Source organism: Pleurodeles waltl, chromosome 5 (genome assembly GCF_031143425.1).
Source record: "Pleurodeles waltl isolate 20211129_DDA chromosome 5, aPleWal1.hap1.20221129, whole genome shotgun sequence".
NCBI lineage: Eukaryota > Metazoa > Chordata > Amphibia > Caudata > Salamandridae > Pleurodeles > Pleurodeles waltl.
In genome coordinates this window covers 150413892-150426452 of record NC_090444.1, presented here as the reverse complement: position 1 = coordinate 150426452, position 12561 = coordinate 150413892, and the positions used below count along the sequence as shown (strand labels likewise).

General features: G+C 44.6%; 1 protein-coding gene across 1 annotated transcript in view; it reads right to left on the bottom strand.

Moving 5' to 3' along the window:
• Positions 1 to 12561, bottom strand: part of ALK (ALK receptor tyrosine kinase) — a 2590648-nt gene that overhangs the window by 807427 nt on the left and 1770660 nt on the right. Inside the window, exon 5 of the mRNA XM_069233821.1 lies at positions 9450 to 9577. Within this exon, the coding sequence (XP_069089922.1) occupies positions 9450 to 9577 (128 nt within the window). The remainder of the gene's footprint in view (positions 1 to 9449; positions 9578 to 12561) is intronic.

The window sequence follows — 12561 nt, the reverse complement described above, 5'->3', positions numbered from 1 at the left end:
AATATTTACTGTCTTCCCTTGGGATGATTGCATCGACCCTTCCTCTCACAAGCCCCTCTGCGTGTAATGCCCGTGCACCTTACTCAGATCAGCAGGTGTCAGGCAGCTCAGTAGTTAAGGTAACTTGGGTGGTTTTGGACATCATTGCTCTGTTATTTTGGGTTGTGGTCCAGAGGGCTTGTGTGTTACAAAAGTATCAGTCCGTAAATACAGTAGACGACAGTAGACAAATATGTGATGTGTAAATGAGCCATGGCGTGGATGATGTCACAATAGGAATAAAAACCCCGGGCAGATAAGATAAAACAGAGGAATGTTTTGGAGTTCCTCTTGTTCACAAGTGAGATGCTGGCTTGGGTAAAGAGATTTTTTTTCGGTTTCCTCTATCGACACAAGATCGTGTCTTCTTGTTTCTATCTCTTTGCTATACAGAACATGGTAGCCATGATACTTTGGGTAATTTTGAGCAATATAAAGATGCATTTGCAGAACAATTTCCAAGATACCAGAGGGCAGGTAGCAACATGAAGTGACAGACAGGAACAGTGCAGAGAGCACCATGTGAGTGTGAGGTATAGCGCTCCTTTCACTCTATACCTTGGGCACACAATAACCACCAATTAGCAATCAGTAAAATGGTGCAGCATCTAGTAGACGCCTGTTATGCTCGACCACCTAGGTGTGGTATTGCCCCAAACATTTTGCCTTCATTCCTCCTGATTTGCTGAGTTACATTTTGTTGACTTTAGGGCTCTTTGCTCTTTACCCCTGCTTACCATGAAAATATGGTAGAATTAGCCTACACCTATGTGTCACATTCAATGTACTTGTAAATCCCTAGAAAATGGTGATACCTGTACCTCGGAACTGTACATTAAATGCTACAGGTAGGCCTGCAGCCTTCATTGTGCCACCCACTAAAGTAGCCTTTTAAAACATGTCTTAGGCCATCCACTGTAGTCTGTAGTGCAGTTTTAAACTGCCATTTCGACTTAGCAAAGTAAACCTTTTGCTGGGCCTAAACTACCATTTTTAATTTGTATAAATCACCCCTAGGTAGTCCCTAAAGGTTCATAGGGCAAGATACATTGTATTTGAAAAGTAGGACATGTGGGCTTAAGTTTTACATGTCCTAGAAATGAAAAACTACTCAAGTTGTTTTCCACTGATGTAAGGCCTAGCTCTCCTATTGACTAAGTTACCTTATTATATTTAATAAGTGATACCGCTTAATTGAGAGCAGATAGAAATATGCTGTTTACACTCAAGTGAATTGTAATTAAAAATCCTCTTTAATGGTAAAGTCAGTTTTTAAGTCACAATTCTGAAAATGATACTTTTTAGAAAGCCCTTGTCCTAACCATTTGTGCCTTCTGCCAGTGTCCTGGGTCACCTGACTGAGGACAGTTCTGCTGTTGGGGTTTGTTTATTGCTTCCAGACAGTAACTGAAAAGAGGCTTAGATGTGGACAGAATGGGCCATCCTGATGCACTGCAAACCTCACAGCTCCTGATCAGAACTGAAGCAGCACAGTGTAACTCAATGCAGGACCTTGCTTCACAGCCCTCACAGCTCTTGATAGAAACCAACCCAGATGATGCAACTCAACACAGGACTTAGCATCACAGCACCGCACAGCTCCTGACTGGAACCAAAGTCTGAGCAATGTGAAGCTGCACACCACCGAGGACATAAGTTACAACTATCAACAGGACTTCTTGGCCTTCCTCTTTTTATTTTCCCTTGAGGATTCTAGGTCAGGGCTTGCCTGGTGTGGTTTGACTCAGCCTTGCAGAGGGTGTGATCCATCCAACCCCAGCGTCTTTTTATGATTTGTTCAAGGGCAGGGAGCTGGGAAGTCTGCTGTCATAGGTCGTTGTTACTGATTGTTACTGAAGGTGTTTGGCCAGCGGATTTGGAGAATTTTTCTCAAGCAGGTATTGATGGTCTGCTCCATACAGTGATTTTGTCTGAGTCCTGCATGGCCAGATAACCACTGTTGGACTTTTGTACTTTTTGTCCTATTTTTACTAAGACGTTTAAAAGTTAATATCTCTGATTGAATTTTTGTGCTTTTTATTTATCAAAGAGTACTCTGTTTTTCTAGATTGGTCTGCATATTTTTTTCTATTGTGTTTTTACTTTATTACTGGTTGTGTGCTGCATAAATACCTTAAATGCCTCTAAATTAATCCTGAGTGCTTTGTGCCAAGCTACTAGAGGGTTAAGCATGAATTAATTTAGTGACTTTTTCTGTTTCTCCCTGACAAGGATTGTGATTGTTGACTGAGTGGGGCATCCCACCCTCAGTCAATAATACAATTTCTTACAACTCCCATCAGGCTTTACTCAGCAAAGATCAATGCAAACACAAGATAAAGTGCATTCCATCTGCATTGAATAGAAGGAACATTTCTTTTAGTTCTAGCACTCCCAGGTCATTTTATAAACAAATGTAGAGATTGGGTTTCTGTCTCAGCACTCTTCAGCCATTATTCAGAAATAAATAAGCTTGTGTTGGTCACAACCCCTTTTTTCAGTATCTTTCTCATTTTGGATCAACCATGACATTTTGCAGATTATGACATTTTGCAGTCTGCAGTGTGGCCTGGCAAAGAAAGCAGTCCTACTTCACCGCTGCATTGTCAATGCCGCTGCTCCCTCCTCCTATCCTCCCACAGGCAGTGACTGCTGCCAGCATGCAAACCCAGGCTTTAGCGGTTAAGTGCTGGATGCAACATTAACTTCACAGATGGTGATTAGGTTTCTCCGAGGTAAGTGCAATGCCTTCTGGTAGCCATGCTGTCTTTTACAATTAATTCATTCACCAAGAACAAGTGTCTGCAGTGAAGGGTTATAGAAGGAAAAAGCCATCTCGCAGAAAACCCCCTGGTATTTCCCAATGTATTCGGGCTCTGTGGTATACCCACAATCCTTTCTACAGTTACTGTATTCCCACAATTATCTACTCAATATATACAAAACAACACTCCTCAGAGTAAAAATGTATTGACCTTTCATTCTGCATAAAATTAAACAGATTTAATCTTTGAGGTACTGTGGTCCATTTTTATTGCATTTTACTTTCCTTCAGTGAAGTGACTTACATTGAAGTGATCTTTTTTTTGCTTCGAAGTAGTCTTGTACATTGGTCCAATTCACTTGCATGTTAAAGAGTTAGAAGTGGCAGCTGGGGAAGGTGTGGCCTCAGTCTGCAGCTTAAAGTGCAGCTGCTGCTCGTCTCTCCCTTGTCCTGGTCTCTGCTCTATCAGTGATCCCTCTTCTGCCAACCTGGGATGCTACCTCTGTCTGACACCTGAAGAGCTTGCTGCCTGCCGTCTGTGGAGTCTCTTCTCTGCAGCTGCGATTAGCTCACACCACACTTTACTGGTATGGTGCAGGACCACCATAACTTTATTTAAAATAGGAAGCAAGGCAAGATGACTCTGTTTCCCACTGCCCAGCTACACATGAAGTGACATCACTGGATTTTCCATCACCCTTTTGCATAGTTATGACATCACTGGATTTGCCATCATCCATCTGCAGAGGAAGTGACATCACTGGCTTCCTGCCCATTGTACCCGATTCTCCACCCTCCTCCTAGCACAGAACTGATGCATAGCAGACACTCACAGCAAGCCTGCCTGGGCCTGTCTACCCCTGGACTGCACCCAGGGCCAGGAATACTGGTTATCCCCTACCCACAAGACTCTGCTGCACTGCTCCATGCTCTTAACCCTGGCTGCCGCTTGCTGCGCTGCTACCACAATGCAGCACACAACACAGAAGGACCATTCACATGCACCTCCTGCAAGTTTGCCTGCCCTCTCCTACAACCTATAGGCACCACTCTCACACCAACAGCACCCCACTCTCAGAAACTAGCCACTCACTCACTCTCACACAGACTAAGCACCATCCCAAGAACACACAAAACGTGCAAGCATGCTTCTCAAAACCTGCTCACTCACCAAACACACTACAGGGATATTGGACCTGTTGCATCTTCCTTAGCCTGGTACCCACTAAATAACTAGGCCACACACAAAGCTTCAAATCACATGTCTTTATTCCTCTGCATGTACCTTTCAGCTCCAACATTCTAAACCAAGTGTTCCTACATTTTAATCTAAGGATTACGTCACTCACTGATACAGAGTTCTTTGGGATCCACAAAGGTTCTGTTGTAAATCATACAAGACACTACAGGATATGCTACATGACCATGATCCACACCTGCTTTTTCTCATGGAAATGTTGCTAAACCCAACCTCAGCACCAGACATCTCTACAGCGATAACTCCTGGTTACAAGATCGTTAGGCCAGATTATCAGCACAAGTTTGGAGGTGGCATCACCATCATATTCAAAGATATCATCAGCTGCACTGCCTACATGGACATCCCCCACCACCTTCACGTTCATGTCATGCTTCACAACCACCTTCTCCCTGGGTGGAACCCTCGTATACAGGCCACCAGGATCCTGCGCCAATTCACCAGTGAAATCATGGACTTTGTTGCATTCTCATCATCAACACCAGCACCTTCATCCACCTTAAAAACCTTAACTTTTGCCTAGAATACTGCACCAACCCAAACTCTATAACCCTTCTAGAAAACCTAGCAAACCTTGCCTCATCCAGCATGTTACCAAATCAACTACAACACCGGACACCTATTGGACCCAATTTTCTCCTCAATCAGCAACATCACATTCAACAACCCAGCAACCATGACCTGTTCAGACCATGCCTTTATCAGTTTCAGCATACCCATCCCACACCATCACATACTTGCCACCACCAGAACCATTTGCTGCAGTTAGAAAAGCATCTCAGAAGAGGAGTGGGCTTCTGCCCTCTGTGAGCTTCAGCCCGAGTACACCAATGACTTGCTGAAAACCATAACAAATGCCAACATCTGGGTCACTGCAGGCACCAACAAATTGGCTCCTCCCAAGCGTGACCCAATGGCAGGAGGCCACCCACAGGCCAACTGGTACACAGAGGAACTCAGGATAATGAAACACCACTGCAAGCAACTAGAGCGCAATTGGAGGACATTTCAAGACATAGAAAAATGTCATCAAACCAGCCTAAGATGCTACAACCCAACAGATACGAAACAGAAAGCACACAACTGTTGCAGATCACAACAACACCAGCAAACAAATCTTCGCTATCATCAAAGATTTCACTGCGCCTCCTGCCGCCTCCAGCAACATCACCCCCCCCTCACAAGACTTTTGCCATAAGCTTTTGGAGTCCTTCTATATCAAAATCAACTCAGTACACAGCAACATTAACCCTCAACCAGACTCTACCACTGTTTCAACTCTACTTCCCATCATGGCTGATGACCTAACCCTGTCCTCCTGGTCTGCTGTCACAATCATCGAAATTGCTATCTGATCCTTGCCTCCACTATGCCTTCACCAGTGATCACCGAAGCACTAACACCCATCCTCAATGCCTACATTGATTCAACCACGTTCCCGGACACCTGAAAACCTGCTGCTGCTGTCATGCCCCTACTCCTACATCTGCTGACCCAGCCATGCTTTCAGACTACAGATCCATCTCCCTCCTAACATACGCAGCAAAGTTCTTAGAAAAACTAATCAACAGTGCCTCACCATTACCTCAGCATCTACAAGCTCCTAAATACCACACAGTCTGGATTCAGGCCAAACCAATCTACAGAAACAATACTCATCATTACCACAGATGGCATCCACATGATCTCTGACAATGAGACATGGTAACCCTCATTCTCCAGGACATCTATGGAGGATTTGAAGTGGTCTCCCGCACCCGCCCGAGGCTGACATCGAAGGGCTTGCTCTCCACTGGATCTGCTCCTTCTTAATAGGCAGAACCCCGTTGAAGCCTACAAACTAATCTGCAGAGTGTCTCATGGCTCATCTCTCAGCCCCATCCTCTTCTATACATACATGATCCTTCTGGCCACTGCCATCCGTGCGCACAACATCAACATCCTCTTCTCCACAGATGACAAGCAAATTATACCCTCCCTCTCAAGCAAGACCCCAAACACAAGAAACAAATTCACCACCTGCATGACCAAACTGGATGAAAGCCAACTGCCTCAAGCTCAACACCGACAAGAGAGAAGTAATGATCTTTGGCAAGGACACCTCACTATAAAACTCCAACTGGTGGCCGGCTGAACTTGGACCCACTCTCGCAGATAGAACCCACGCAAGGAACTTCTGAATAATCATCAACAGCAAACTGGACATGAACGCACAAGTCAACGCCATTGCTCCATACTGATTCCACATCCTGGAGATGCTGAGGAAGATCTTCATATGGCTCACAAGCAACTCTAGAAAATCCGTCATTCACACACTAGTCACCAGCAAGTTGGACTAGGGGAAACACCCTCTATGCCAGGATCACCAAGCAACTCACTAGAAGACTACAAACCATCCAGAACACACCAGTCAGACTCATCCTCAACCACCCAAACAGAACTTACGTCACACCAAACCTCAGGTTTCCCAATTCACAAAATGTGCTCAATCCAAACGCCGCACACACACATTCAAGGCACTACACAACTCAGAACTATTTGTATTTCTCTTTGTCTTTTCCTCTTCTTCCCTGTGTGCAGAATGCAGCACACATAGAAAGAGGAAAATGCCTCTTTGGATTGTTTTTGTGCAGGAAGGTGCCCTTTCCTGCACAAAAACAAAACTGCATGCAACACAGCGAACCCTACGCCATGGTGCAGGGGTGCCTGCATTGGCACTAGGCAGCCAATTGTGCTCCGGCGCAGGGGTAATGGACAGGAATGAGCCGTATTGGATAACTAAAGTGCATCCCTGCCCTATCACATTGGTGTAGGGCAGCACAGCAAGAAGACTTGCAGCACTGCCCTGCGCCAATTCCCCATAAATAACCCCCACAGGCTTTAACATCCAATGCAGTTGTATTGTGCTGACGAACAGTGGCACTTTACTCTCATTTTCCTTAACTTATGTGCGCACTGTGTATGCTAGGTGATTAATATTACGCTTTGAATCCTAGGAAATGTGATACTTCATTTATTTTTACTCCAGTAGTCTCTGAATAACTATGTTTTACATAATGAAGCCCTTCCTGCATACTTCTTGAGAAACCTGGACTGAACCATGCACTTCACACTTTCAACTGTACTTTCATCCCCAATTACTACTTCAGAGAAGCTGATGTCAACCCAGTGCTACCTGTTGTGAGATACATCACTTTGCACAAAAACTGTATATGGGAGAACAACCCCAAATGTAAATGGTGCATATTACATCATAAGGTTTCATAACTTGGATCACATGCTTTCAAGGCTGGGTCATGGCAGTTCATTCAGCTAAAAAAGCAAAACCCTTGCTTGAAGCCAACTGAGAAAATGCACGAATACCCATATGGCCGGTCTGGCCATTCCCCCCATGAATACACTAGTAGGTTGTGCATTTTTTAGATTGTTGATTCGTCTCTGCTTGGAATATCAACTCTTTCAACACAACATAGGCATTTGTAGAATGACACAAGAAAGGGAGATATATATCATCACAGAGGATCTGTGAAGAATATGGGAGACCACCCTTAATCAGAGATGAAGTCGTTCCATGTCATGCATGAGTAATTCCTTGACCCTACTTTTCTTTCCTGGGCATTCTTTGTCTCATAGTCCTGGTTTGAAAAAGGAAAAAACAGAACTGCAAGTACTAGGATGTAAAAAATAAAGCCTGAACCACTCACCTGAACCACTCATGGACAAAACTGACAATTTTTTGTTGAAGTAGCATCGTATTTGGAATGGAAATAAATGCTAACAAAGATATGCAACAGAATATAAAATTATTCTCTTTTTCTCCAAGTACTTTTCTTTGAACAGCCCACCTAATTTTGTAAAGACCATGGATAATTAGAGCAGAAGTGCTGCAATATGTTTATCAATCATGGAGCACGGACACTATACTGTGCACAGTGATAAATCCTTCAGGTGGAGCCCCACAACCACTGAATTGTCTGGGTTCCCCAGCAAGCTCCCTCCATCTTTGAACCATAATCGGAAGCGTGGGCTGTCGGATTCAAAGCACGTCCAATATGAAAGTCCCTTTAACTTCTCATTTGAGGAGATTGCCTACTAAATTAGATGCCAGTGGATTACAACTGCAGTAGTGGCACTGTGCTATACCTGGGGGGCACAGATAACTCTGAGTCAATGGGAAGCTGTTCCCAGTCCTGGGCTTTCATTTAGCAGAACAGTGCTTCTGGGGATTTGTAGTCTTGGGTTAAATAATCTCAACAACACCCCCAATCCCAGACTATCACCAAACAAATTGGTGCTTTCTCTGAGTTTCAGCCTTGCTTCTCAGACTAGAAATGCAGTGTGTGCTACCATGGTGTCATCTAGCCATCCTCTGCAAGCCAAGTAGAAATGATAAACGTGTGTACTTATATCAGAGAAAAAAAATACATTTGCGACTACTCAAGATTTCCAGGTCCATGAGTGAATAGCTCATCAAACCAGGTTTTTGTTTCGTAATAAAGCACTTGTCGAACTGTTTATCCCAATATAAAATCAGGAATAAAACATACAAAAACTAAAGCAAAGACCTGGATTAGATGAGCTACCCAAGCTTGGACCATTGTTGTGCACTCTGGATCTGTGTGTTTATAGCAGTACCTTGCCATACCATACCGCTCATAGCTGTCAATGGCTGCAAATGAGGCCAGTTCACTCAAGTGAGTTCACGAAGTATACGACCTCAAGCAATTCAACAATACAGAAATGGAAGCATTTACACAGCTAAAGCACCTGTCCTTCAGAGAGAAACTTCTACATGCATCTCATCTAACTCTCAACGTTTAGCTTGTAGCGGCCAAGAAGCCCGGGCCTGGCATTTTGACCAACAGCACATTGCATTCTGGGACTAAACGTTTCACTGTCAACAGTGTATGTGTGAGGTAAAGTGTCCTGGCATACAAATTGCTGTTGATTTATCAACTAGGACTGACTACTCGTTTAAGGACCACTTACAATGCATGCCACAGACAGGACGTACACAATACAACTCGAGCTGCAAAACTGTGCTTAAAAATATGACTCCGTGTCGCTGTTTTCATTTGTTTTCAATAGTGTTGGTTCAATTTTAGCAATCGAAATGAAAAAGAACTGCTTCTCCCACAGTGCATTTGGTTGTTAAACAAAACCCCAGTGCTGGAGTGCTGCACCCTTGAAGGCATGAAGTTATCACATAGCCTTCTTAAGGTTCACCATGCAACAAGCTATCAGTCAAGAGAAAACATAAATATAGTTTGCAGCGATATGCCACAGAGGAGTTGTGCAATAATTAATTTATTGATCCATCATCCATTTATTCATTCACAAAAACTGTGTCCGGCGGCCAGCGTTAGATTAAAAGGGGCGTCACGGTACCTGCGCTGCAGTTCTTCAGTGAGAAGGAGTCCAGCGCAGCGAAGCTCCTGCCCTTGTTGGCGAGGTACTCCACGGAGATCCGGAAGGGGTTTTCCAGGCGCCCGATCCTCCCTCGCAGCAGGGTCCACCTGGTATCACCCACGAGCAGGAGGAGAGAAGAGAGGGAGAACAGGGTGAGCAGCAGGACCAGGGTACAAGATCTCAGAATGCAGCACTTCCAGCAGCGCCCCTTCATGCCGCCAGGGGGCGCCCTCACTTCATCACAAGCACAGTGTCCCCTGATATAGCGCGCCCTCACTTCACCACACGCACACTGTTTCCTGATGTAGCGCTAGTGGCTTAACGAGATGTAAATGTCAATCAATCAAACATTGAGCTGCGCGTGGGCGATGTTCCCGGCGCTGCAAGGCGGTCCGGAGAGCATGGGCCGCTCGTCTAGTGTCGTGAAGCCTGCCGCTGGCACCAGCAGCGCCTCTGAATGCAGCGAGTGAACTTTTCCTCTGAATGGCGGTGGCAGAGCCGCGCCACACACTCCCAATTATACACCGACGTCCTCAATTTATTCTGATGCGCTGAAACCAGGGGCCCTGGGGATGGGATGGGGGGGTTGCTTTGAACACTAATTTGCAGCCTCCCCTCGGGCAGACGTCCATGCTCTCTCTGCCCCCCACCCCCGCCTGGGCGATTACCACTTGTGACTCAGGCGTGAGGGCCGTCAGGGTGGGCGCTCGCGCGCCGAGCCCTGCGCGTGCCGGCTTCCTTGCCTCGCCCGCTGGAAAATGGCATTAAAGCAAACACAATTACGTTCACCTCATTGCCCAGATTAGTTCGGTAGAAGCTGCATCCCAGCAGCTCATTTAGGCTCTAAAGCTTAATTTGTTTCCCCACTGATGTGTTTGGCAAGTGTCTGCAAAAAGGAGATTTAACAGAAAATGGGGAATGGCTTACAGGATAAGGATGGGAGTCCACAGCTATGAAGAAAGCTGGTGGTCTTGTGTTGGGAATTACTTCTATTGTCAGGGGCAGCAGTGCTGATCTTTTATTTGTATCATACTGTGATGAGGGATCTGGACCCGAAACCTGGCATGGTCAGTGCTTTAAATGGAAATATAGGGGTATAGTACTCCATGTCCAGAGCGCCCACTCCTATTGAGAAGTGCCGGTACCTCCAGTTAAAAGTGTTGTACCAGTGCTGAGAAGTATTTTCAAATGTAGGAAGTGCAAATAGTGTGACCAGAGGATACCGGCCTATATAAGGCATCAACCAACGGTCGAAGTGCATTTAAACAAAGTATGGGAACTGTGATGCTGCGTGCACGGGGATCGGGTCAATGAGTGTGGGTGCGGGATCAAAGGTGCGGCTAAAAAAACAAAATATTCTCCTTAAGGTGGCTAAATAAATAATAACTCAGGGATTATATGAAAAAAAAAAGAAAAAGTTAAATTAATCAGTGGTAAGCACACTATTGTGTTTTATGAAGCCTCTATTAGTTAATGCACTGAGTGGTCTATGTGTAACCAGAAGGCTACAGAATAAAATCTTGGTTGGTACTATGGAGAATTGTGTATTGTTAGTTCTACTAGGGCCGATACTGTGACAGAATGCACTGAGAACGTGTAAGTCATTTTGTTAAACGTGCATTACACGCAGTAAAAGACAGACTGCTACAAAATGTGCAAAAAGGTTTCAGATAAAATGGTGCTTCTAAAATATAAGTTAAGGTAATGCCCAGTCTGCACGTAATGATTAATTTTTAGGTCGAGCATAGCAGCGTGCAAGCACTGCTTTTCTGACATGTTGGTATGTATCTGGGCTTTTAACCACACCCACTGTACGCCCAACACTATCACTCGTTCATGGGCTTGCCTTTCAAAAATCCTTAGTTTTCGTTGGTAAATGCTTTCCATTTCTCCCTCCTTGGGGTGGTTTTGTTACCGCCTTGGCCATCGATCCAGTTACATGGATAATTACACTTTTGCCGATAACTTTGACTGCTGGCGAACTTCTTTTTCCTTTTGTGCCTCTCCTTGCCGCTCACGCTCATGGTGGCGGTGGCACTTTGAATCAGCTCGCTCATGTCAACTGTTTTACTTTTTATTTTCAGTTTGTGTGGCAAGAAAAGTCCAGTTAGGAATTTACAATGCCAATAGCTCTAAGTCGAGCAAACCGAGACCCATTGTATTGCAAATGCTTGTTATTTAACTGTCCTGAAAAGCACACACAGCACAGCTCAGCTGGTAACTCCTTTGTACTACCAGTCGAAAAGAATAAATCTTTGTCATCACAAAGCTTCATGTGATTCGATCAACTAAACCAGAACCAGCTCCCAAGCCCCCTTTACATTTGCAGATTAACCAGTTGTTTGCATTTGCTTTTCTTTCAGGCGAGGAGGCACCCTGGCAGGAAGGCCAATTTATTGATAAGCTGCCTACCCCTCCCTCGATCTCACAGCACAGGAGACCCCCTGAATGAAATTTAAGCTGAAGCATTTCCACGATCGGAGTTTACCGTCCCAGGATGGTTGTCTTTCATAAAAAGTAGGGGAACGTTTTTTCATAACTTAAAAAAATAGGGGCACGTCATGCCCCTCCGATCCCACCCACTTCAACCACTGGTATCAGCGCATATAGAAAAGTATGGGACTGTGACCCTGAGGACAATGGGGGAGTGGTCAGTGAGGGTGGGGGCGGGGACAAGACATGGCTAAAAAGAACACAATATTCTGTAAATATTTTGTTAGTCTTTGATCTAGAACTAACTACATGTAAAATATATGCACACCCTCAAATGAAAAATATAAATGCATCTTAAATTCATCTAGAGGAAATGCATTTTTCTGGTAGGACAGTTTGGTTTGTTCATGTGATCACTTCAGATATCTGTGTTTGTATCTGGACTGTCACTGATTTGAATTATGGTTGGTGTCTTGGCCAAATAATGAAGTGTATTTATATTACTAAGAGGTCCAAAACAGTGACAGAAACCACAGTGACTTATGTAGTGATTAGTTTAAAAACTGTGTTACATACAGTCTACAATAGGTTGCACACAGGCTGTTGCAAAATGTGCAAACAGATTTTGATTCCATGTTTACAATGCTTTCAGAAGTTA